Here is a 23,491-nt window from a genome sequence, read left to right as displayed (position 1 = left end):
AGGAAACCGAGATTATTTGCTTCAGTTATTTTCTTAATGTTTTTTCCCTCAATTAGAGAACTGCATCTGGTACGAACCGCACTCGCTGTTCAGACACTCAGCTCTCGCTTCCCCTGGAGCCCACCCCACTGGGCACCGAGGCGGGAGCTGGGATGGATGGGGAGCCCAGGCTTGGGGTGTCTGCTGGGGCCGATGGAGGGAAGCAGGCAGGGCGGAGCCCGAGGTGCCATCTCGGGTCCCCCCACCCGCGGATGTCCCTCCTGCGACACCGCCGAGCACTGCCCGTCCGGTGGGAGAGCTGGGGCTGCCCTGGGGGGCTCAGCCGCTCCCCTTGGCTCAGCCTGGTGCCGTGGGGCTGCACGGGGAGACACAAAAGAAGGCAAGAAATGTCTAAATTTAAAGTGCTGGAAAATCCAACCTTTTATTTACTACGTTTTTGTGACTACATAAACGCTGAAACATTGTAACACTGAAAAGCATGATGACATCATCACTTGCTTTTTTCTTTTTTTTTCTTTTTCTTTTTTTTTTTTTTTTGCTTAGCAAACACAGCAGATGATATTGCACGGCATAAAGTGAGAACAGTAGCAAAGCTTAAAAAAAGTAATGTAAGGAAATCTTAACGCAGTACAGGAGATACTCGTAACCAAACCAGAATAATGCCTAGCGCATCACACTTGTCCTCGCTACACACAAAAATACAGAAGAAGAAGCGCTTGACTAAGAGAGAGACTGAGGAAATATTAGCAACCAACCGTAATTAGGTACAATAATCACTTAGTCTGAAATGTGGATGCAACGCATAAACTACTACTGCTTCCTAATGGGCAAACTAAAAATGACAGCAAAGTTGTCTTTTATCAAAATCTTCGCTTTGTTTTCCTCTTTTTTTTGTCTTCCCCCCTTCCCCCCTTTTTTGTTTTCCCTTTGTTCCGTTTCTCGGGCGGTTCCGCCGCTCTGGCAGCCGCCCTCCCCCTCCCCCTCCCCTCCCCTCCCCTCCCGCCGGCGGGCCCGGGACCGCTGATTGTCTCTGGCGCCTCTGCGCGGCGGCGGGAGGAGGCGGCGGGGGGCGGCGCGGGGTGCGGGGCGGGGGTGCGGGGCGGGGGTGCGGGGGGGGCCCAAGCTCAGCGGGCGGGGGCTACGCGGGCCGCTGCCAAAGCGAGCGACAGACAATGCCTGAACGCGGGTTTGCGCTGAACGCCGTTGTGCGGTGCAGGCTGCGGCGCTGCGGGGACGCCACGGACGCGCGACAGCCCGCGAGAACCCGAACTGTCAACGGGAGACGGCACCGCGTCCGCCTGGGCGCGGCTCGGTCCCGCGCTCGGCGGCTCGCGCGGAGCCGTAGGCCGAGGCCAGCTCGCCGCACAGCCTTGTGCTGCGTGATGATGGCAGGCACGGGGCCAGCGCTCACGCACGGAGCGTTCCGCCGCCCTACGTTTCAGACCGTCGGTATTGCCCCGGCTCAACGCTGCAAGTATAAAACCGCACCTGGAAAGCGTAACTTCGACCGAAAGCTCAAGCGCTGCTCTGGTGCTTCCCCCCCGGCCCCTCCGCTGTCCCCCCGCGGGGAGGGAGCCGGGTGCTCCCGGCGCGCAGCGAGGCGCGGGGACGGCGGCGTGCGGAGCCGCCACGAGCCGCGCCAGCACGCACCGCGGAGCCGAAACAGAACCTGCTCTGCGCAAAATAAAACCCGGGTGAGCGGCATCCGACTCCCTGCGCCACGGTGCCAGCTTCGCAGTGATCATTGTCATTGCTCCTTTTTTTTAGCTTCTCCACTCCAATCTGCTGTGTCCTCCCTGGCGCCGCGGGGCCGGGGGCAGGCGCAGGGCCCGGTCCCCCCGAGGGACGCCGCGGGGGTCCCCGCCGCTCCGTGCCGCCGCCCCTGAGCTCGGGGGCGCATGGCCGGGCCCCGCGCACCCCGACCCGCCTGCCGAGCAGGTGCCAGGGCGGTGGCCGCGGGTGGCCCTCCGAGCCGGGCTGGCCCGCGGCGGCCCACGGCCCCGCGGCCGCGCCTGCCCGTCCCGGGGAGCCGAGACCCCGCGGGGCCCCGGGGCTGGGCGAGGGCCTTTCCGCCAGCCAGGTGTCCAAATTCGGGTCAGCTTTTCTCCCGAGGCTGGCGCCCGCTGCGCCCGCTACCCGTGCGAATGGCGAAGGAAAACAAAAACTCAGCAAAGTCTCTCACAAATGCCAGTGCTTTTAAACATTAAACGACTTTTAAATTCTTTGGAAGTGCGGGTCTCACCCGCAAAGCAACCTCTCTAGAAAAAGACAAATAAATTAAAGGGAAAACACACTAATAATGCCTTTCTGCTTCCTAAGTGACAAAAGTACTACCTTGAAACACTCATTTTGGCATGTACAAGTTGAGGGGGAGGGGGGGCCGGGGGGAGAACCTGGCAGTGTTTGTAACACGGTGGAAGTGCATGCCAAGACAAGGCTGAAGATACACCCTGCAGTCAAGAGAAGCACTCTCCTTCAGTTCATCTCGGCATCAAGAACGAAAAGATTGTAACATAAAGCTTTGGCCATTTTCGAATCTACTATATACAATTTTTTTTTTTTTAAACTACATAGTCATAAATTAAAGCAGTGATTAAATAAGCGTATACAAAATGTAATTAAATTAAAAATCACAGCACATTATAGAGAAAAAATAGGAACCATTTATCACAGCAGAGAATATTTTTTTTTTACCCTGTGAAAAGAACGTTGCCTAGCAAACACAAAGCATCCTAGCTGAAACAAAAGAAATCAAAGCCACGTTTCCCTTCCTTGCATTCATTGCGAACAGCGATCTTTACCCACTTTGAAACATTCCCAGGAATAAGATCTTCCTTGAGTACAACAGAGAAGTTCTGCCAAAAAAAAAGGAAAAAAGAAGAAACCCAAACCCAAACCACACAATATAAAAGGAATATACAAACAAAACAACCCCTACAAAATAAATAAGAATTATAAAGCTTTTTTTAAGTAACCTTAACAATTATCAAACTAGTAAGTTCTGCCTTATCACATAGACTCTCTATACAACATAACCCTAAAGATTTATTACTATGAGGTATTTGGAGGAATTGGTAAAAGCGATGCACGGCCTGTCTGGGCTGAGGGACTCAAGCTGCTCTGGGGGAAAGAAGAGGGAACCTTTGGTTTGTCAGCAAGAAAGTGGAAAAAAACATTTTCCTTTGGTATCAAAGAAAGGTTCATTGCATGGTTGCACGGCAAAAAGCACCACGGTGAAGAATTATTCCTTTTTTCATTAGTGGCCTTTCTAACAGGCTGAGGTATTCAAAGAGTATAAGGTGAGAGATAAAGAGGTCAACAGCGGTTTAACACTTTGGTTCAAGCAAGGCACTCGTCCTAGGAGTTTACAAAGTTTGCAACATGTTTGCCTAGAGCTTTATTATTATTATTATTATTATTATTATTATTATTATTATTATCCTTATCATCATCAGTAGTAGCAGTTGTAGCAAGAGAAGTATTTGTCAGGTTATTAGCATTACCATTAAGAATGCAGACAAGGTCACGCACTGAGTGAAGGTGAGGAAGGGGAGCCGGGGGTACGGGGGTAGGACGGAGGATGAGTTCCCTTTCCAGACCGAGGCCGTGCATGAAAAATCTTTGGTATTCTTTGGTATCATCAATGTGATTAAAATCACCAATGGAAATCGAGTGAGGTAGCGTCTTTGGTTCACACTATAAATAGTAGATCTTTACACACTTTTTTTTTCTTTTTTTTTTCTTTTTTTTTTTAACATGTGGAAGTAGCTATTCCTTACCTTTTGCTTCTTTGTCTTTAGCAAATAGTTACCAAATGTATTGTAAAGCTAACCACACTACAATAATAAACCAGGAGGCTAAGCAAAGTCTCAAAATTAGCCCCTGGGCCTTTGAATGCACCCAAACGCAGCGAGATAGAAAAGGGTAAGTGCTTTCTCTTTGTTTGCTAAATGCATAGTTTTCATCCTTATGTACAAAGGAGGAGGAAGAGAAGGAGGATAGGAGGAAGAGTAGTAGAAAGAAGGACCGTTTCTCAGGGTAGAAATGTCTTGTTTACCACTCAGGTGAGGAGAGGTGTCCTAAGACTCTTTGGTACCAGCTCAGCAGTGTTCCCGAGCCCCCCAGGCAGCAGCAGCCCCCCAGCAGTGCCCGCCGCTTATCCCGAAATCCCTCTCAGGAGGCAAGCGGAGCGCGCGGGCAGCCCCGGGGCTGCTCCCCAGCTGGGACGCAGGGGCACCCCCGGCCGCTTCGGCCGCTTGGGAATTTGCTCTGGCATCAGTTGGAGCAGGAGCAAACCCTCAAGCGAAAGCCCCGCTGCTGACTCACTCGCTCTGGCCGGGTTTGCTTTACCTGAGTAAGGAGAGGAGGCTGAGGCCCCTGGGAAGCAATGTAGAGGCGAATGTAGTGGTACAGGTCAGTCTGAATATTTTTTTTTTACTTTTTTAAAATTTTTTTTTCCCTGGAAAGCTAATGATGCCATTTACAATAGGGATGGATGCGGACGGTTCACCTCTCGGCCAGCCTCCCCTCGTGGGACACTGCGGTCAGGCTGGGATGCAGCCGGACGCGCGTTCCCAGTGCCCTCTCGCCCATGGAGTCACCTGTGGCTGAAGCCCCATCTCCCGATGCTCCCAAATTGTTTCAGGTTCTGCTCCCTCTCCTAACCCTTCCTGGCAGATTTTTAGGTCCTTTTGTGGAATTTGGAACCAATTTCCATTTTGTCAGGAATGAAGTGAACCGAAAGGCTAACGCTAGCACGGCAGACAGGCGTTCCTGTGCAACGCTAAGCGCAGCGTTAGAAAGAAGCTCCCCTGCAAGGACGCCCTGCTCAGGAATGGCAACGACCCAAGCCAGGGAGCACCAGGTAACCTGTCCGTGCTTCAGTCGGCGCGGCCGGGCAGTCTGCTCAGAGGTGAAACAGCTTTACAGGTAGAACGAGCAGTTCCAGAGTTATTTGCTTCACGTTTCGAAAGGAGTTAAAGTGTGTTCTTTGCCTATCCAGAGTGAGGCCCATATTGCTTATGGGAAGAGTGGTTTTGTTCCTAATGGCTTAGAAAAAAACAAAAGGTTTAGCTATACTTCAACAGCCATGTGAAAAAAAATCAAAACACTTAAAATCGATAACTTGTGCATCAGTTTTAGCGTGTGTGGATGTATGTGTGCGCATGTATACATACAGACACCCCATAATCATGTGTGTGCGTGTATATATACTCAGAGCTACTCAGGGGCTTGCGTGTGTGTATCAGAGATCCTGAAATTGCATATTGGGTGCAAATTTAATGCTGGTATGAAAGTTCTCTTTGGTTTCAGCAAGTAGTCTTTAAAGACAATACAATGGAAATACTAAAAAATGCGGCAATGTACTTTGAATTTCCCTGCATTTTTAAATTCTCAAGTTTTAAATAAATAAGGCTTTCTTTTCTATAGGTATGTTATAAAGCAGTGTTTTGCTGGAAAAAAACCTAAAACATTAGTTATCACTGTCCTTTATTAACCTTACACTAATGAGACTGCATTCATAAGATACTTTATATGTGAGCTTATTAATATTTCCATGTCAATTATGTCTCTGTGAGGATGGAACACTTAAAAAGAAAGCTGGCTAAAATTTAAGGTAAGCTAGAGACTCATGGATTAGATTACGTTTTCACAGACAGTTGCTCTGTCGGCCTTAAAATGGGTTTAACCTAGGAAAATGTGGAGTAATATTTGGTGCCAAAAACCTTGGGTTTATTTGACTTTATTTCAGTAAAGCGTTATTTCAGCTGTGTTCTAAACACTTACTGGAAATTAACTGTATACCCTGAACCTTGACTAGACCCTGTCCGCTTGGGAAAGAACTGGTGTTAAGAAGTTGCTTAACTTCAGTGCTGCTAGTATTTTGAGTGGGCTTCGTCCCAAAAACCAGTATCTGCTGTTGCTGATGGTGGTTGGACTCTAGTTTACCTTGAAGTTTCCTTTCTCTTTTCTTTTTTTTTTTTTTTTAAAAAAAAAGGTGTAAGTAAGGTTACCTATTTCTAATCCTTGCATTGGGCCTGTAACTGCGTATTTGGTTACCTTGGAATTTGCTATACCTAGTAGAATTATAGAATTACTACAGTAGTTTGAAACACCAGTTAGAAATCTGACAGGCACACGTATGGTTTTCAAAGTCTGTCTTCCCCTTACACTAGAAGTTAATACGCAGATGTTGCACGCTTTTCTTTTTAGTTTGATCAGAGTAGGAATGGGATGACGTCTCTTCTACGGGTCTGTTAGCAACAGAGCATTTAAAGCTTTTCAGCTACAAATTTGAAACTATTATTTCATGCATTAACCTGATTAACAGATGAGCAAGAAAGAATGCAGAGGGCAAAAGCTCAGCCTGCTACACACAGATACAACGCCATGAAACATCAGGCTGTGTCTCGGTGTCATGGGAATTTTGCTATTGACTTCAGAGGCACCATGACTTGGCCTTCCAAAAGCACTACCGCGGCTCCTCTTGGAGCTCTTCCCACCATCATCACCTGATGTTGTACCACTGTTTTCAATAGGAATAGACCACCAGCCTTCAAAGCTGTTGCTATTCCTTTGCCTAGTAAAGTCAATAGGTAAAAAAATACCACTAATGTCAATGAGTATTGATCAGATGGTGAGTCCTGTGGTCTTACATTTCGCATCTCTCCTCGTTGTTGCATACAAAACGCCTCAGTCTCCTGTTTGCAGGCTAGATGGCAGAGCTGAGCTGTACTTATACGCAGCGCAGGGTTCGCAAAGAGCGCTGTTCTACGGACTGCCAGCAATATCAGCCTGGGAGTGTAATAAGGGGATGCAGGCACGATAGCTACCACACTATCTTACACATGGCTGGAACGGGCCCTTTTGTTGCTCCTGTTGAAGTCAGAGACAAAAAGGCTCACTGACATCAACGCAAGCAGCATCCCGTTATCAGTGCCTGTGCTCCGGCAGGGGCTGCAACCTCCTCGGATGACATTCTTTCTTGCCAATCATGGAAAGAAACAATAATGTGGTTTTACTAATTGCAAATAACAGTCTTGATTACAAGTTTTATGTGTTATACAGTTAGATTAGTTTGTACCTATAACTCTACATAGTATTTTGTGTAAAAATAGCTTTGGAATATTAAAATCATTGCAATAAAACACCTGCAATATAATTATTAAATGTGTTCTTTGGTAGCTAGTTGATTTTTTTTTTATGGATGGAATAGTTTTCCTTTTTTAAATCTGAACATTCCTTAACAAACAAAGAGAATGCACTGGTTTAGGTACCATTCAAAATTTCTTTGCCCAGTTTGAACTTGTTTCCAGGCATTGCACCTGTGAAGTTCAAACCATGAAACAGCAAAAATCACACTACCATTCAAATGAATTCAGACGACTCCATGCTTTGTCGGTTGTGCCATGGCACAACCCTCTCTGAACACAAGCCCTGACTAGGTCCCTAACCACCGGCGTGTATGCAGTACGGAGACACTATACACCTTCATGGCAATTGCAGTGGAAATGAAGAGCCGTATCTGAAGAGATGTCTGTTCAATGACGAGAAATCACTATGCTCCAAACCACTAAACAGCCAAGTACGGTGAAGATGATCATGGGTGAAGGTGTAAGACCAGTGGCCTGTTTCTCTTCTCTTTGCGTTCCGTTTCTTTCCCTCCATTTCACTTTCTTCTTCCTCTTTATTTTTTGCAAGTCGTCGTCCTACGAAAGCGTGTGTCTTAGAACAAAGTCATAATGCAGGTGAAATAAGTCTTTGGTTTCTTTGGACTTATAAATAACATTTTTTTCAAATAGTTCTAAGTATAAACCTGCTATCTTGAGGTCCTGGTCTGTCTTTATTTATTTAATTATTTAATTATTTTTAAAGCTTTTCCACCGAGGCTTAGTTCGTGGTTATTCCTTCATGCTTTGGTACAAGTGCTTGATGAAGAAGATGAGTTGCCTGAATTGGAGCTGCCCTCGTCTTGCCACTTGTCCAGACTCCTCCTCCGTGCATTCATGAAAAAGTTGCTGACGGTGCTCAGCTCCAACCCGAGCTGCTGGGAAATGGTGATTTGTAATTCTTTGGATGGACGCTTATTTTCCTTGAATATTGCATGTAGAGTTCGACGCTGGACATCTGTGAAGACCAACCGAGGCTTTTTGGGTGTATTCCCTCTGTCCTTCCCGTGCTCTTGTTCTTTCCTCTTGCACGCTGCAACAAAGAGGAGGACGGTTAGAGAGGGCTGGCAGAGGGGTGCGTGGCCACACACTACAGGACAAGCTAGGCAAAAAGGACCGTTCCCTTTAGCTTCCAAACTTGGAAAGGACGCGTGACATTTAATTTTCTAACTTATTGTAAAGTATGAAAAATAGAAGGAACAGAGGTTAGAAAATACCTTTGTCGTCATCTGTTAAAACTCAGCAAAAGCTATTATTGAGAGCTTACATTTTGCTAACACCCGTTAGAGCTGGGAATTTAACTATGTAATATCCCTACGAGGTAGAGTGGAAATTCACTGAGCTCTAAAGTCAGCCTTGCCCACCTCTTTTACCTTCATGGTTTGTTGTCAGTCCAGTTCTGTAGATTTTTATTGGCTGAGAAATAAGGAACTGGTAGAAACCAGGACGCTACCACAGTCTTACAGGCCAGACAATCATGTATTCTGAATAAAATAAACCATGTTTTGACATGCAGAACAATGGTACAGTAAATCTTCCTTATAGAATTTTACCTTATTTCATCTATCATCCCTTCTTTCCCTTCCAGAACGTTATTCTGCTCTACATTATTAAAGGACATTTGCAATTTGAAATCTGCCTTGCAGACCACCTGGGAGGATCCGACGGGATGGGAGGATGGCTCCCAGATCCCTCAGCCACCCTTTGATTGTGCCAGCTCATCTTTGCTACCATTTCACTAGCCTGAAAGGTTTCCTTGGGAGGACAGATTGCTCTGTCTCAGTTTCAAAAGAGTCTGAAGTTGTCTGTTTCCCCTTTTTTCTCTAACAACGTCCTTTAATGCTGATTTAGAGATGTGTTTCTGAAGACAATATGAATGTTCTATCTCTGTGCCTGTCTAGTCCTGACATCCATGCAGATCTGTGCTGATTATATGAAGAGTCTCATGCAGTATCTCCACCTATTCCGTGATTATTAGAAAGAAAGTAGCAAATTACTTTACAAAGGTCCTTCCTACATCTTTTATTGCTACCGAGAGCCAGCGTTGGCATGCAGGTTTAATTGCTCGAGGGAGGTACAAAAATAGTCAACCACCTTTTGTACTTAAAGAAATGGCAACTGCACAGATCAGACAGCAAGACTCAGGAGACGCAAAGGCACCTTCTGCAGGCCCAGGCACGCAGGGACCGAGACACCGGCATCTCAGCCCCTCCAAGGAGAAGCTTTTGAAGAGCTCCCTAACAGTATATATTCCAACTCCGCATTCTTTCATAAGCAATGACACATAGATCAAATGGACTGGGAAGCCAAACTTATATCTTCTACAGTTATTTTTATCTGAAAACCTTTGAAGAGTGCTTTGAAGTTACATCCTGACCTCTACAATGCTGTGGAGCTTCTGGGCTGGAAACCAGGTTTCCTCATGCAAGCGACCCCCACTGAAGTCAAGCTGCTGAACTCACTGCGGGGATCGGTGCCTAAAGCAGTAACTCCGCATCCCCACTGAACGTTAATGTTGATAATTCAAGGGTTAAAAATACTTCTGCAAGAACAGTCTTTTACTGACAAATGTGAGGAATGAGGAGCACAGAAGATATCACCAGCACCTCAATCTTTTATACACGTCTAACCACCCGACGATCGGCAGTTCCCGTGAAAGCAGCCGCAGATGCTCGGCTCTGTAACAACCTCGGCCTCCAGCCCTGGCTCTGCCCCTGCTGACCGGCTCCCGTGGAAGAGGAGACAAACTGAACCCGGGTCACGTTTGCTGTGCCCAACACTTCATTTCTGCTCACGCTGCTTTACACTCCCCTTTTTCAAAGATCACACAAATTCCAGCTTTCGCCTACATACCCTGGCCAGACCATCGTTAGTCGCAAAATCCTAACGACACAGATAGAGTGACCCGAGTCAGCACTGTATGATGCTTCAGCAGGAATTGTCACATGGCAAAAAGACAGTCACAGCAGTAGATACAAAGCCAGTTCAATCAGTGGTATAAACTTCTGGCGTTTCAATCACAACCTAGTGCATCAGTTCTCTGAAATCATAGAGAAGAACAAAAAAGCAACTGTCTATTGTGAAACTTTACTTGCTTAACACGTTGTCTTCCTGAGCTTGTGCTCATCTCCTGAAATATAATATTCCTGAATAAGTATTTCCTCACAAAATGTCCCCAGGGTTACATCATACCTTGTTCCTCAGCTTCAGTTGTATCAGAGACCTCATAATTGCTGCTAGTGATGTTACAGAGGGAAGAAAAAAGTGCTCGTTGCTGGGGAGAAAAACAAATCCTATCCAGTCTATGACGCAAATCAGCCAATTTTATTATTTTGCAAATAAAGCTTCATTTCAGTCAAGCCCATCAGAAAGCGTGCGCTGAGTTTCCCATGGTGCTCCCTGGAGAAGCTGGCAGCCGCCCCTTCATCCTGCAGACTGCTGGGGACTTTGTTTTTTGACAAACTGTTGTGCAGGTTTGTTGGTTTCCCAAGGTTTGGTCCGCACCCAGGTGAAGGTACGCTCTAGTTTAGGCTACGAAATAAGACAGCTCTTGTCCTCACATGCAAGCTGGAGTTCTTCTACTTTGAATGAAGGACTAACGATGTGTTGGTTCAGAGAAAGTGAGATATTGACACCGTTGCAATTTGGGACCTGATCTGAGACACGAAGACCCATGCACAGCAGATTCGATCCTCGCTGGACACGGCGCAGCCCCAAGAGGCGACGCCGGGGCAGCCGCTGCCCCAAGCAGCACAACGCAGCCGAGCCGAGCCTCGAGCCCGGATCCCCTGCAGCGCCCTGTCTCTGCCTGGCATCGCTTGCAGAGCCGTGGGGGAGACCGGGAACACCTTCCTTTTCAGGCAATGCAAAAATTGTTTCCTTTTCAGCTCTACCCCTGTTAGCATTCACCAGAGGTAGAGCGAGGGCCAAAACTTTCCAGTAGGCTGAATGGTTCCAGGAGCGCTTTCAGGCAGTACTGCCAGGCCTCGTGTCGTGAGCAGCGAGGGTGGATACCACCTCTCATCTTCTGCCTTGTCTGGACTCAGGAATATTAATAGCACTTAAAAATAAATAATGGTGATAATGAAAAACCGTAATAGGGTTTCCTTACGATCGTTTTCCCTGCACTGGAGCCAATCAATTTTAATAATAAATTGTAGCTTCCAGCTTGCCAGAGAACAAATGTACACCACGGGATAAAATCAGCTCCAACGTGAGAGTCTGTCCAGAGCAGGCACAGAGCCCGGCCAGCTCACGCTGCCAGGGCTGACAGATTGGAGCCATCCAGCCCGGTGACAGCAGCCTGTGCTCAGCCCATGTCACGCTCAGACAAAGCAGCTGCGCCTGCCTGGGCCGCAGGCCCACCAAGGCGTGCGCCTCTCCCATGGCACCCCTGCTTGCACGCTGCCCTCGCACGCTGCCCTCGCACACTGCCTGCTACCCTCGCATGCTGCCTGCTGCCCTCGCACGCTGCCCTCGCACACTGCCTGCTGCCCTCGCACGCTGCCCTCACTCCCCACTGCGGACAGCCGTGCTCTTTGTCTCTGGACTGCCCCCGCTGAGCGATGCTCCTCGCGATGCCATTTGAAAAAGCCTGAAGAAAGTCTGCTTAAGATAAAAGCGAAGCAGAGGAGAAAGAAAGAGTCACTTTGACGCTGGCAACGCACGCACAGATGTGACAATGTAATACTATCAGTGCCAGAAGGAGCCTTATAAATCCACTGCTGAACTCTGGCCCCTTCCAGTCACTTCCATCTTCCTCTGCCCTGAGCAACAGACATTTTTGACGCTTGCAATTCTCCTGATACAGTCCATCAATCCATTTTTGTCTCCCTTTGTTCCTTCTAAGTCACCCAAGGGATTTGGCCGAGTTAACTTGCCAGACCTGCACCCCTCACTGAGGGCCGGCTGCCTGCGTGTGGTGCCGAACCGGGGTCTCACTGCTGCAGCTCCCCGCTGGTCGCTGCTCCTCTGTGTGGAGCTCAGCGGGATCAGCCCTGCTCTGCTGGAGGTGTGAGCAGGATCGTGTCCTCTATCAGAATGCACTAATTGCATCTTCAAGTCGAGACAGCGAAAAGGATATTTTGCCCACCTGTGATGTGAACTACGCTCTTCCACCAGTCTAAAAGTCAAGATTACAGTAAGCTCAGGTGTTAACCCCGACGCTTGATCTAGTCTTTCATCCCTAGAGGGTGGATTTCTTTTTAAAATCTAAGGAAAAAAAACCCTGATTACCATAAATCAATTTTCAGGAGCACTTGGTGCATACACATGCTCCGAGCTGCATCTGGCAGACACAAATTTTCCTTTCTGAAAACAAGAAGCAAAGAACGAAATTGGTAACGCTCTCAATAAATCTGCTTTCTGCTGGTTTGTTCTGGGCACATAATAAAATACCACCACAAGTTCTGCTGGCTGCTTGTCTGGAAAATTGGCACCAGAGCAGGGGGAACAACAACGGAAAGCCCCACGTGGGCAAACCGGCCCCAAGCCCTGTGGCTGGCTGTGAAGGCAGAGGACCGCGCTCGCCGCGAGAGGCATCGCACAGCTGGTGGCCTGCCACTCTGCCATCACTCAGCACGCGCTCCCAGACATGGGATGGAAAAGTGGCAGGTGCTGACGAAGAAGAAGGTGGATTTAGGGGGTGTCAGACCTGGCACCGAGAGAGCCGTGCCCTTCCTCGTACACCGACAGGCTGAGGCAGCGGCCATGTGCTCCGAAGGGTCACGTTGCTCACCGGCTGCCAGCAGCACTTCCCAGAGCCCCGGGACGGGCACGCACAATGCCACAACCAGTTTTTTTACCATACGAAGTGCAGGAGGGACACGGGGCAGTGGGAGGGGAGCACGCCCGCTGAGTGCACCACAGCAGCACGGCATTACGGCTCCTCTTGGAAAGGAGGGTGTGCTGTCCCACCGGTGCCTTGGCATGAGTCCTCTCCTCCCATGGAGGAGGAGGCCAAGGCACACAGTGGGTCTCTGCTTACAGGGAGCCCCTTTTCCCTCTGTTTGCACCCAGACTGGGTGCAGGCCAGCAACAGGGAGACACACACATGATAATGCCTCCAGCCATGCTGAATTCAGAGCCTGGTTGACATGGAGAGGAGACCATGTGCTGGCCACCAGTGATGGGATGCGGGGCCTTTCACCCTGAGGTGACAGGTCACGTTTCCAGCTCTGGCCCGGGTCACCGCTGACCACAACCCATTATTACTTGATGGCCATCAAGTGCCCTGTATGAGATGAGCCGGTGGTCTTGGTTCAGCTCCCGGTGAGCAGGTTCACACCATGCTAATTTCCATCACAGCTGACACATTATTTGACACCAATTAGTGCCACGGCTGGAAGGTTGCGCCGGATGCTACAGACGGAAGGAGTCTGTAGGAACTCACTGGGTAGCTGAAATGTTTGGTTTGGGGATTAAAGCGGACTGGGGGTCTCTCAGGACTGTGGGCTAACAGGACCTTGGGCTCTGTCTTGCCTGAGGAGGCACTTTGTGGCTGCTCCACATCAGAAGGTAAACTCAGCACTGAGGTCTGGGGTCTTCATTGCCACCCTCACTGGACTGGTTTAGTTTTCAGGACTGTCTCACCTTTACTATTGATGAACGTTATATTTGCTTCAGACAGGTAGGAGAAAAAACAACAGCTTTACGCTTGTCTCAAAGACTCCAGTGAAAGATTCCTGGAAAGCAAGAGGAGATTACAAGCCAACAGCTTCATTGCTGTGGGTTCAGAGCAGTCACTCTTGAGTGGGAGAACCCCAAGAGATGGTGTGGCCCAACTCGAGGGAGTGCCAACAAAAGCCCTGCATTTCTGCAGGTGCAAGAGGAGAAAGAGGAGACGTGTTTTAGATTGATTTGAGAGACTTCTCAAAAGTTTTGTGCTGACCATCTTTTCCCTCACCTCTTGCAAAGCTTAGTCTTTTAACTGTCCCAGCCTCACATGCACAGGATACATCTCAGGGAAGTAACAAACCCTTTTAGAGTTCTCTCCTTATGTGTGTTTTTTAATCGCTGTTGTGTCAGATCTATCAAGGCTGGGACCTGCCTCAGCTACAGTCTGAACTGCACCCGCTAAGACCCTGGGAATCCCTTTCTAAAGCATCTGCTTCCAGTACTGAAACATCGCAAAGTATCCCATCACATTTTTAGAGAGTGAAAACTCTTCACTGGGACAAGCTAGAGAATATCCTGGAGGATATTTTTGTGAAGGAGGCTCTATGTCTGGGTGGAAAAGGAGGCAGGATTTCCACGGGAGGTTGAAAGAGCTTGAGGACTTTGGCCATCAGAGATAGTCTTAATCGCACGGCCTAGAACAGCTCAGTGGAAGCAAGTAGCCAAAAGTTTATGGTAAATTCATGGTGATGATAACACATAATAAAGTGTGATAAGCTCCATCCTTATCGTGTGATTAATCCCCCTGGAGCATGCAAAGAGACAGGCAGATGGCAGATCTCTCCTAATTGTCAAGAACTTCAGACCTGAGGGAATATGAGGACAAGATAAGGGGCCTGCAAGACACACCCTACCCCTGGCCAGACTTCGCCATGTGAACTAGAAGCGAGCAGATCTGCCTGGCCTGGATGAAGCACCACAGCTGCCGTGTGCCACGCACCCTGCCCCATCGCCGTCACCTGGTCCCCTGCACTGCCCTGTCCCGTGCGTCGCTGCCCGGGGCCTTCGTGGGCACCTGGGAGAGGGGATCTCTGTGGGAAGGTGCTGCCTGAGACAGAGCCTCGGCGCGGCAGGGCAGCTCGTGGGCGCACGCTCCCGCTGTGGCAGGCAGCACCCATGCTGCAAGGAGCGTTCCTGAAAGCTCCAGCCACCACAGGGTAAGGCCGCTCACATCCCAGTGATGAAAGCCTACGCGGGTGACACAGCTCATCCGTCGCTCCCCAACACTTCCCCCTTTCAGCTGAAGAGACCACGGGCTGTTCTGAAATGTCCGAACCCAGACTGAAGTAGTTCTCATTGCTCCTGGCATCGCTCATTTGCCCCTCTAGGGATTCGTCTTTCGCTTATTTAGAGCGCAGGCGTACCCACCTACACCGAGGTTGTTTGCTCAGTGTCTTAGTTCTCTGCCACCCAGCCCAGGCAATACACCTCTCGTGCCTGCGGAAAAGGGACAGGACTGTGCTGCTGTACGGGAAGCTCAGAGCGGCGTCAGCCTGCCGACGGACGGATCCCAGCGGAGACCGGATGGCAAACATCTCGCCCCGGCGCATGGTATTAAAATGCGTGACCCTGATGTGCCGCCCCGGGAATAATGAAGCCCACCCGACTGCGGAGCGCTGACTCAGCAGCTCGGGGTGCTGGGGCGTGCACCGACGCGGGGTGCTGACGGGGCTGGGTGAGCTGACACCACCGCTGCCGCCTGCGCCGCTGAGAGGGTCCGTCGGCGGGGAGCACCCAGTTTTCCTGCGATACCGTTTAAAGTAGACGTCAAGTTTCTTGAGCTGGGCCTTTGGTTAGCCATATTACTGTGACAAATATTCCTTTGTCTAGCATAAGTAATTAGAATTTAATCGCTTAAACTGCATCTTAATTACCCCAAATGAATTGAAAGGACATTTAATAGCAAAGATTAAATTGCCTTAATGAACGATTTTTGCAACTACATCAATATTTTAATAGCGTTAGCCCGCACCGGCGCCCGTCCCCGCCGCGGCGGCGCGTGCAGCCCCCGGCCCCTGGGTGGCGCCCGCACCCGCAGCGGCGCCCACACCGCTCCGCACCGGCACCCGCACTGTTCTGCAGCGGAAACCGAAACGCACCGGCACCCGCACCGCTCCGCACCAGAACCCGCACCACACTGGCATCCTCACCGTGTTGCACTGGCATCTGCACCGTTCCGCACCGTTCTGGAATCCGCCCCGGCACCCGCACCGCTCCGCACCGCACCGGAACCCGCATCGGCACCTGCACCGGCACCCGCTCCGCACCGCCGCCCACACCGCACTGGAACCCGCACCGGCGCCCGCACCGCCCCGGCACCCGCCCCGGCATCCGCCCCGGCATCCGCACACGCACTGCTCCACACCGGCACCCGCACCGGAACTGCTCCGCACCAGCGCCCCCACCGCTGCTCTCCTCTCCCCCCGCCGCGCCGCTCCTCAGCCAGCTCCGTGCCGCCCCGCCCGGCCCCGCCCCCGGGAGCCCCGCCCGGCCCCGCGCTGCCCCGGATCCCCGCAATGGGGCGAGCCGTCGCGGGGCCCTCCCTGGGACGCCCCGGCCAGCTTCCCGGGCTCGCTGCCCCGCTCCCGCCCGCGGGCCGCCGGTCAGTCCCCAGGACACGGCCGGGAGTCGCGGCAGCGGCGACGCGGTGCGGCGCCTGCGGTGTGGGGGCCCGGACGGCAGCAGCGGGGCCGCTTGTCTGCGGTGGGGCTGCGGGAAGCCAGCCCGTCCCCGCAACAGGGGAGCGCGCAGCCCCCGCGCACGCAGCGGCGCCGGGCCTGCCGGGTGTGCGGGGGAGTCCCCGTGGCATCCCCGGCGCTCCGCCGTCACGCACCCGCGGGGCACCGACCCGCCGCGATTTAATCGCGCGACCGCCGAGACTGCCGGTCGCCCCGCAACCGGGAGAAAGCCGAGAGCGCGCGGCCGAGCTCACAAACTGTCCCGATAAATCCCTCCTTCGGCACCGCAACACCGGCTTCCCCTCGGGCGAGGCGGCGCGGGGAGGCCGCGGTTCCGGGGAAAGTCGGTAAGCCCGGGGCGCTAGTTATCGAACATATATACATGATACATGTCCCTTTTCCGAGTTAAGTAAAGGTGGCCCGTCCACCTGGTGTCAAATCTGGTAAATTTGTCACAATTTGGTATGTGACGCGTCATGATTTCGAGTGCCCAATAGAGTCCCCCTACGTACCACGGAGACTGGAGGTGGAGTTGGGTGGGGGTGTTTCCCACTGTATCATCACTTCGCTTTTTCTCTTTTATTGGTATTTGCGGGGGGGTACAACATTGGGGACAGCAGCGAAAGAGTCAGACAATCAAACCGTACAATCCCGAGTTCGCAATCCCGAGTTCGCAAACTCCAACCCACTCAATTCCATTCCGTTCCCTCTTTCACCGACAGTCAGTGGCACCAATGGCCACAGTGGCACCAATGGCCACAAGGTCTCATTTGGCTACCGATACATAGATGACCCACACGGTCAGCCCTTTTTGTCACCATCAGTTTGAGTCTGAGGATATAGTCATACCAAATAAAGCCACCCTCTAGCAAAATTTGGTTGCGCCCAACTAACCACTCGTGGGCAGAGGCTCTAGGCAACGAACACGGTCGATGCCGGAATCTTTGTCGGTGCGTGATTTACCCGCACAGATCCGTGCGTGGAATGCGGACCGAGAGTTACCGGCCTGACCGGGGGAGAGCCGGGCGAGACGCCGTGCTCGGTCCCCGGGAACAGCCGACGGGTTAACGCCGCCGGCGCTGCGGGAACAGTTCCCGCGCTGGGGAGCCGCCTCCGCCCCCCCGAGACGACCCTGTCCTGGCGCGGAGGCTGCGGGGACCCCTCCGCTGCGCAGGGGACAGCCCCGAGGCACGGCCCGGGCTTCGCTCGGGTGCCGCCGGGCCCCGGGTCCCCGCGCGTCGCGTCCGCTCTGTCCCGCTCTAACGGGCCCCGGCGCCGCGCACCCCTCCCGTCCCCGGGCACCCCTCCCCTCCCGGGGCACCCCGGCCCCCCCAGCTGCCCGGAGCCGGCGGCGCGGGGGCGGCTGAGCCGCGGGGCTCGCCGGGCGCGGGGCCGGCGGTAGCTGTCCGCGGTGCTGAAGCCGGGACCGCGGCGCACCCGCCGATGGAGACAGCCCGGGCTCGGCCCGCCCCGCCCGCCCCGGTGCGGAGGGTTTGGGGGGGTGCCCGGGACGGCGAGGCCGGCCCCCGCCCGCCGGCGGTCGGTAGATGGCGCAGAGCCCCCGGGAATCGCGGGGCGAAGCGCGGGGGCTGCGGGCGGCTCGGCGGGCGGTGCGGGCCGGGCAGGCGTCGCGCCCGCACCCCGACCATGCGGGCAGCCCCGGCCGGTCCCGCGGGCGGGAGGGCCCCGTTCGGAGGCGGCTTCGCCCGAACAGCGGCGGGGCTGGGCGCGCCTCCCCGCCACGCGGCCGGTAATTAAAACAAACAAACAAACGAGCGAGCGAGCAAGCCGATAAACGCGGCCCGAGCCGTGCCAGCGGCAGGGCCCGGCGCAGAGGAACGTGGCTCGCCGCCGCCCTGCCCCGCTCCTCCTCCCGCTGGGCCCGCGCTAGCGAAGGGCAGCGCGGCCGGGGCCGAGCGGCCGCGAATCCGCCCCGCCGCGGGACAGGGCCCGCACGCAGCGGCTTGGCGCGCCGGGCCGCGGGTCGCTCTCCCTCCCTCCCTCCCGCCCGCCGGTCCGCGGCTCCTTGTCCCGGCAGCGGGGCGGCGGGGCCGGGGTGTCGGCAGCGGAGCCCCCGGTCGATGCCCCCCGCCTCCCCGATGCGTTTATGCAGAGCGCCCGGCGGGTGAATGTTAAACAGCTCTGAGGAGGCAGCGGGGCCGCGGCGGCACCGACCTTTCCGGCGCACGGGGGGCGGCCGGCGGGGCTCGTCCGGTTTCGAATTTAACGTGAGAACGCTCTGCTCGCTGCACCGGCTGCCTCCCAGTTCATCCGGCGAGAACTTCCCGCCGGCTGGCCACGGCTCCAGCCCAGCCGGGAGTCACACCGGGAGGGGAAAACGGGAAGAGGAGAGGAGAAAACGAGATGCAACCGCGGAAAACCACCGTCAGCTCCCGGGCAAACACCGAGCCGCTCCGGAGGGATGTGCCGTGCCCCACACCCCGAGCCCCGCGGGCGCTCCCGGCCTCCGCTCCCGCCTCCCGGCGCCCCGGGACGGGCTCGGGAATCCCGGTGGGGGGGCCGCGGCGGAGGGTCCCTTCGGGGGGAGCTGGCTCAGAGGGTGCGGCTGGGCAAAGCGGACCCACCCCGTTCCGAGGGGGCCCGCGCGGTCCCTTGTACCCCAGGCCCGTTCCTGAAGGGTTTCTTTGCCGCCCCTCTGCCTCGCCGCGGGCAGCCCGTGCGGGGCCGGCAGCCGGTCTCCAGTGGGTGCCTTCCTCCTGACAAACGGCTCGAAGCAGGGCATATTTTCCTGAACAAAACGAGTCGGGTTTTGCCTGCTTTATCCGCTTCTACTCCCCCCCCCCAAAAAAAAAGAAAAAAAAACCCCAACAAACGAACGTGACATTAATTCACGCTGAAATCCCAGCAGGCTGCAGCAGGGCTGTGCATTTTCTTCGAATTCTCTTTATTTTTGCGGTATCCCTCCGCCGCCCTTCCCAACGCCAGTGCCGCTGGGGGTGGCGGGGGGCGGCAGACGAACTAAAGGCGAAACAGCCAAATATTCGGCGGGGGAGGGGGAGGGAGAGGGGGGCAGACAAAGGAGAAGAGAACGGAGAGGGGAAGGAAGGTGCGATGAATAAGATGGAGGCTGGAAGAGGTCAGCTTTGCAATTAGCAGTTCTGCTTACATTTCCAGAGACAGCCCAGGGAGTGTCAAGACCTCAATCCCGCTTCCACGCAACCACCAATTCTTCCTCTGTTTGCCGAGCTTCCGTAATGCGGGAGGGGGGAATCCCCCCGGGATGGCGGGAGGGGGCGAACGCTCCGGATCAAGTGAGAGAACGGGAGGCCTGAAACAAGCGGGCTCCGTCTCCCTCGCCGCCTCCCGGCCGCTGCCTGCGGGAAACCGGGCAGGGGAGGCAGGTGGGCGGCGAGGGCCCCGCTCTTCCGCCGCAGAGCTCTCCGCGCCCGGGAGTGAGCGGGAGTTCGGATGCGGAGCGTCACTCGCGCGGGCTGGAGCAACCCGCGGCCTTCGGAACCGGCGTCCGTACATCGGCAACGGCCGGGGCGGGTTGCTGCCGCCTGGCGAGCTCCCCGCACGCCCAACCGCCGCACGAAATCCAATGAAACCGGCGCTCCGCACGCTCGCAGCGCACCTCCAGCGGGGCGGCACGCGCGGCGCGGGGGGCGCGCGCTGCCCGCTCGGGGCGGGGCGCGCCCCCATTGGCTGGGACGCAGCGCTATGCAAATGACCACGTGCTGCGGGGCCGCCGGCGCCCGGGCCGGACAGCGCCGGGCGAAGCCCCCGGGCAGCGCGGGGAGAGCCTGGCGGGGACCCCCGGCGCCCTGTGGGGCCCGGCCCGGCTGCGGGGGACGGGGGGACGCCCGGGCGCAGGCAGCCCTCCCCGACAGCCCCCCCCTTCCCGGGCTGCGGTCCTCGCTCGGTCCCGGGGAGGCCGTTTATGCAAGGTGCCCGCTTTCGGGTGTCGTCGGGAAGGGCAGGCGGAATAATGAGGCTTTGTGTCTCTAACGGGATTACCGGGATCCGAACAATGGGGCTCCCCGCAGCCGGCAGCTGGACAGAGCGCGGCCGGGCCCCCGCAGAGAGCGGCGGCGGGCAGGGCTTCCCGGCCGGCAGCGCCGGGGAGGGGATGCCGGCGGACACCGGAACGGGGAGGGGGGGGCGAGTTGTTTCCAGTATCGATCGATGCAAATGAACGGAGATTCAGGTCGACAGAACCGCCGTCAAAATACGCTCCAAATCGAAGCAGGTTCGCCTGAGCGATCGTTACGGGGATATCGGAGAGCCCAGCTCCGTCCTCCTCTCCCGGGCAGCACCAGCAAGGTGAGGGTTTTCTCCTGGTGCGGCGGTTGTCGCGGCAGGGAAGGTGGGGAGGGCATTTTCTGAGAGCTCAGACCTTTGAAACCGACTGCGCGGGAATGGCAGCCAAAGGGAGCAACGTCCTCCCACCGGCCAGCGCCGCGGGGCCGGCTACACGGGCGGGGAGAGCCCGCCGCGGGCCCTTCCCCGCACCGCTGCGGGCTTCGCGGGCACGGCAGTCGGTCGAGGCCAGGCAGGGAGCGCGGCGGGGCCCAGCCGGATCCCCGCAAGCCGGGAAGCGGTCTCCGGCTCCCGCCGTCGCGGCAGCGGGTAGCGCAGGAACGTCTGTGCGTCCGAAGGGAGAGAGGAGCGGCCCTGCGCTGATTTTTTTTTTTCCGCGAAACGGATGGGTGACCTCGGGGCTCCAGCTCGAACTGAGCGCCTCGCGTTCTCCGGGGACGAATTAATGGAGAGCTATCACTTAATTAGCAAACCCTCCCTCCCGGCGTGTCAAACGCGGGCTGAGCGCGGGGGGTAGAGCGGGTACCGGAGCGGGACAGCGGTCTGGGAGCGGACGACACGGGAGCCGCGACGCGGACGGCGCCTCTGGCGCGGAGGCACCCACGCGAGATTCAAACTCCACGGCCTAACGGTAACTGGTCAAATAAATGAACAAATCGATAATTAAAAAAACAAAACAAAACAAAACAACAAACCCCAACGATTTCAGCCGACAGCGTTTCTCGGCCACCCCTCACGCCGCCGGGCTCGTACCCGTCTTGCGCCCCAGCACCCCTAACCCGACCCAAGCGGACCGTCCCGCAGCTCAAAGCCACACGCACCGACTCCTCTCAGGACCGGGCAGCAACGGTGCCGGCCGTGCGGTGCGCGGCCGCGCACCGCACGGCCGGCACCGTTGCTGCCCGGTCGATCAGACAGCCGCCGGCTGGGGGTCGGGGCCGCTTTTCAGGGGCGGGCAGAGACCGAGGGGGGGGTGTGCCCCCCATCCCCGCTGCCCCCCGACCGCCCCCGCGGCGGGGTCTCACCTGCCAGCCGCAGAGCAGACATCCGCTGAAACTCCGGCTCCTGGAGCCACTTCCACATCCTGCGGAAGGTCTCCCGGCCGGATTTGAGCTTGCTCCAGGGCTTGGGGTTCCTCAGCAGGTCCGAGAGGGTCCCTTGAGAGCGGCACAGCACCCTCTGCGCGAAGATAGCCTGGGGGATGCTGTACCGCTTGAGCTCCGTGGTGATCCTCTGAGCTACTTCTTTGGTATTGATTTCTTCCATTTGCCCTGAATTACTTCCACTGTTGACCTGCGAACCAGTTACCGAAGGGTTTTGCTCCCTGGCAGAGCCCAGGATCTGCCCGTGGCTCTGGGCGTTCAGGTGGGCGTGGGGGTGGTGCGGGATCCCGTTGATAGGCACCATGCCGGCGGAGGTGGGGGTGAGGTGTTGGTCGCCATGCCTGGCTAACATGGCCGGGTGGTGGGCTTCGAATCCGTTCGGGGTGAGCATTTTCTCGGCGGGCATGGTGGCACTGGGGTGAGCGTAGTGGGGCAGCCCTTGCTGGGAGTTGTGGATGCTTCCCAGGCTCGATCCGGACAGCGGAGAGAGGCTTTGCCCCATGCCGGTAACATCCTTGTGGTAGGGGGTGTAGAGATTGTTCATGGACGCCAGACCCCGTTCGTCCCGCATGAGCGTGAAGCTCCCGCTCACGTTGCTCGGTATCCGCTGGTGGGGGTGGTGGTGGTGGTGGTGGTGATGGTGGTGGTGGGGGAACTTGTCCGAGACGGTCGAGATGGGAGGTAGAGGCTGCAGCGGGGTCAGCGTGGTGTAGGTGCTGCTCATGCTCATGCCGGGGGGGGTCTCGCAGGCCATGGTCATGGTGGGGTGCAGGGGGCCCGTCAGCGCGTGCTCGGGCGGCCGGTGGTGGTGGTGGTAGTCGCCGCCGTCGAGGATGGCGGCCATGCCCATGGAGCGCGGGTGGGCGGGCAGGTGGCCGCCGCGGTGGGCCACGGCGCTCCGGTGGTGCGGGCTGCCGCTCATCAGGTCGGCGGCGGCGGGCACAGGCTCATGGCTCACCCCGTGCAGGTCGCCGATGTTCTCCATCGCCAGCTGCGCGTTCATCCTCGGCCGGGCGGGCGGCCGGGCCGCACATCGAACTGGCGGGCGCCCGGCGGGGCGTCCCAGAGCGCTGCGCGGCGGCCGCGGACCGGTCCCGGGGCGGGCGCTGCGTGCTGCCGGCGGTGCCGCCGCCGGCCGGGCGCCTTGTCCTTTTTCCCTTCCTTTTTAATTTTTTTTTTTCCCTCTTTTTCCGCAGTTTATTCCTCGGGGCTTTTTTCCTGCTGCGGGGCGACGCCGCCGGGCCGGCCCTAGGGCCCCCGTTCCCTCAGGCCGGGTCCCGCGGCCGCCGCGGGCGCCTGCCCGCGTCCCTCGCTGCGCCTGCCCATGGCTCTCTCTGCGCTCCGCCGGGCGGGCACCGCTCCGCGGCTGCTGCGGCGCGGCCGCCGCCACCGCGCATGCGCGCGCCCGCCCCACCGCCCCGCCCCCGCCCGCCGTGACGTCACGCCCCTATTAAGGAGGCCAGCCTCGCGCAGCGGCGCCCAGAGGTGCGGGATGTACTGCTTCGCGTCACCGTTCCGGGGCCCCCCCCGCATCCTCCCGCGCAAAGGGCCGCCCCGCGAGCTCCCCGCCTCCGCCGGGCGGGCG

The 23,491-nt window shown here is 55.8% G+C and overlaps 1 protein-coding gene across 1 annotated transcript; it reads right to left on the bottom strand.

Moving 5' to 3' along the window:
* Positions 1 to 2,065: 2,065 nt before the first annotated feature.
* On the bottom strand, positions 2,066 to 22,913 carry ONECUT1 (one cut homeobox 1). Its single transcript, XM_075432182.1, has 2 exons — positions 21,829 to 22,913; positions 2,066 to 8,202 (listed from the first exon to the last, which is right to left on the bottom strand). Exons 1-2 carry the CDS (start codon positions 22,907 to 22,909, stop codon positions 7,910 to 7,912), a joined length of 1,374 nt encoding a protein of 457 aa, XP_075288297.1. The 5' UTR covers positions 22,910 to 22,913; the 3' UTR covers positions 2,066 to 7,909.
* Between the last annotated feature and the right edge of the window lie 578 nt (positions 22,914 to 23,491).

The sequence above is a fragment of the Opisthocomus hoazin genome, chromosome 10 (genome assembly GCF_030867145.1).
Source record: "Opisthocomus hoazin isolate bOpiHoa1 chromosome 10, bOpiHoa1.hap1, whole genome shotgun sequence".
Classification (NCBI taxonomy): Eukaryota; Metazoa; Chordata; class Aves; order Opisthocomiformes; family Opisthocomidae; genus Opisthocomus; species Opisthocomus hoazin.
This window is presented reverse-complemented; position numbering and strand designations above follow the sequence as displayed.

Coding starts and splice junctions, on each gene's coding strand:
- ONECUT1 (XM_075432182.1), bottom strand. CDS start 22,909: ATGAACGCGCAGCTGGCGATGGAGAACATCGGCGACCTGCACGGGGTG. Junction 8,203..21,828: donor GTCTGCTCTGCGGCTGGCAG/GTGAGACCCCGC, acceptor TCTTTGTTGCAG/CGTGCAAGAGGAAAGAACAA.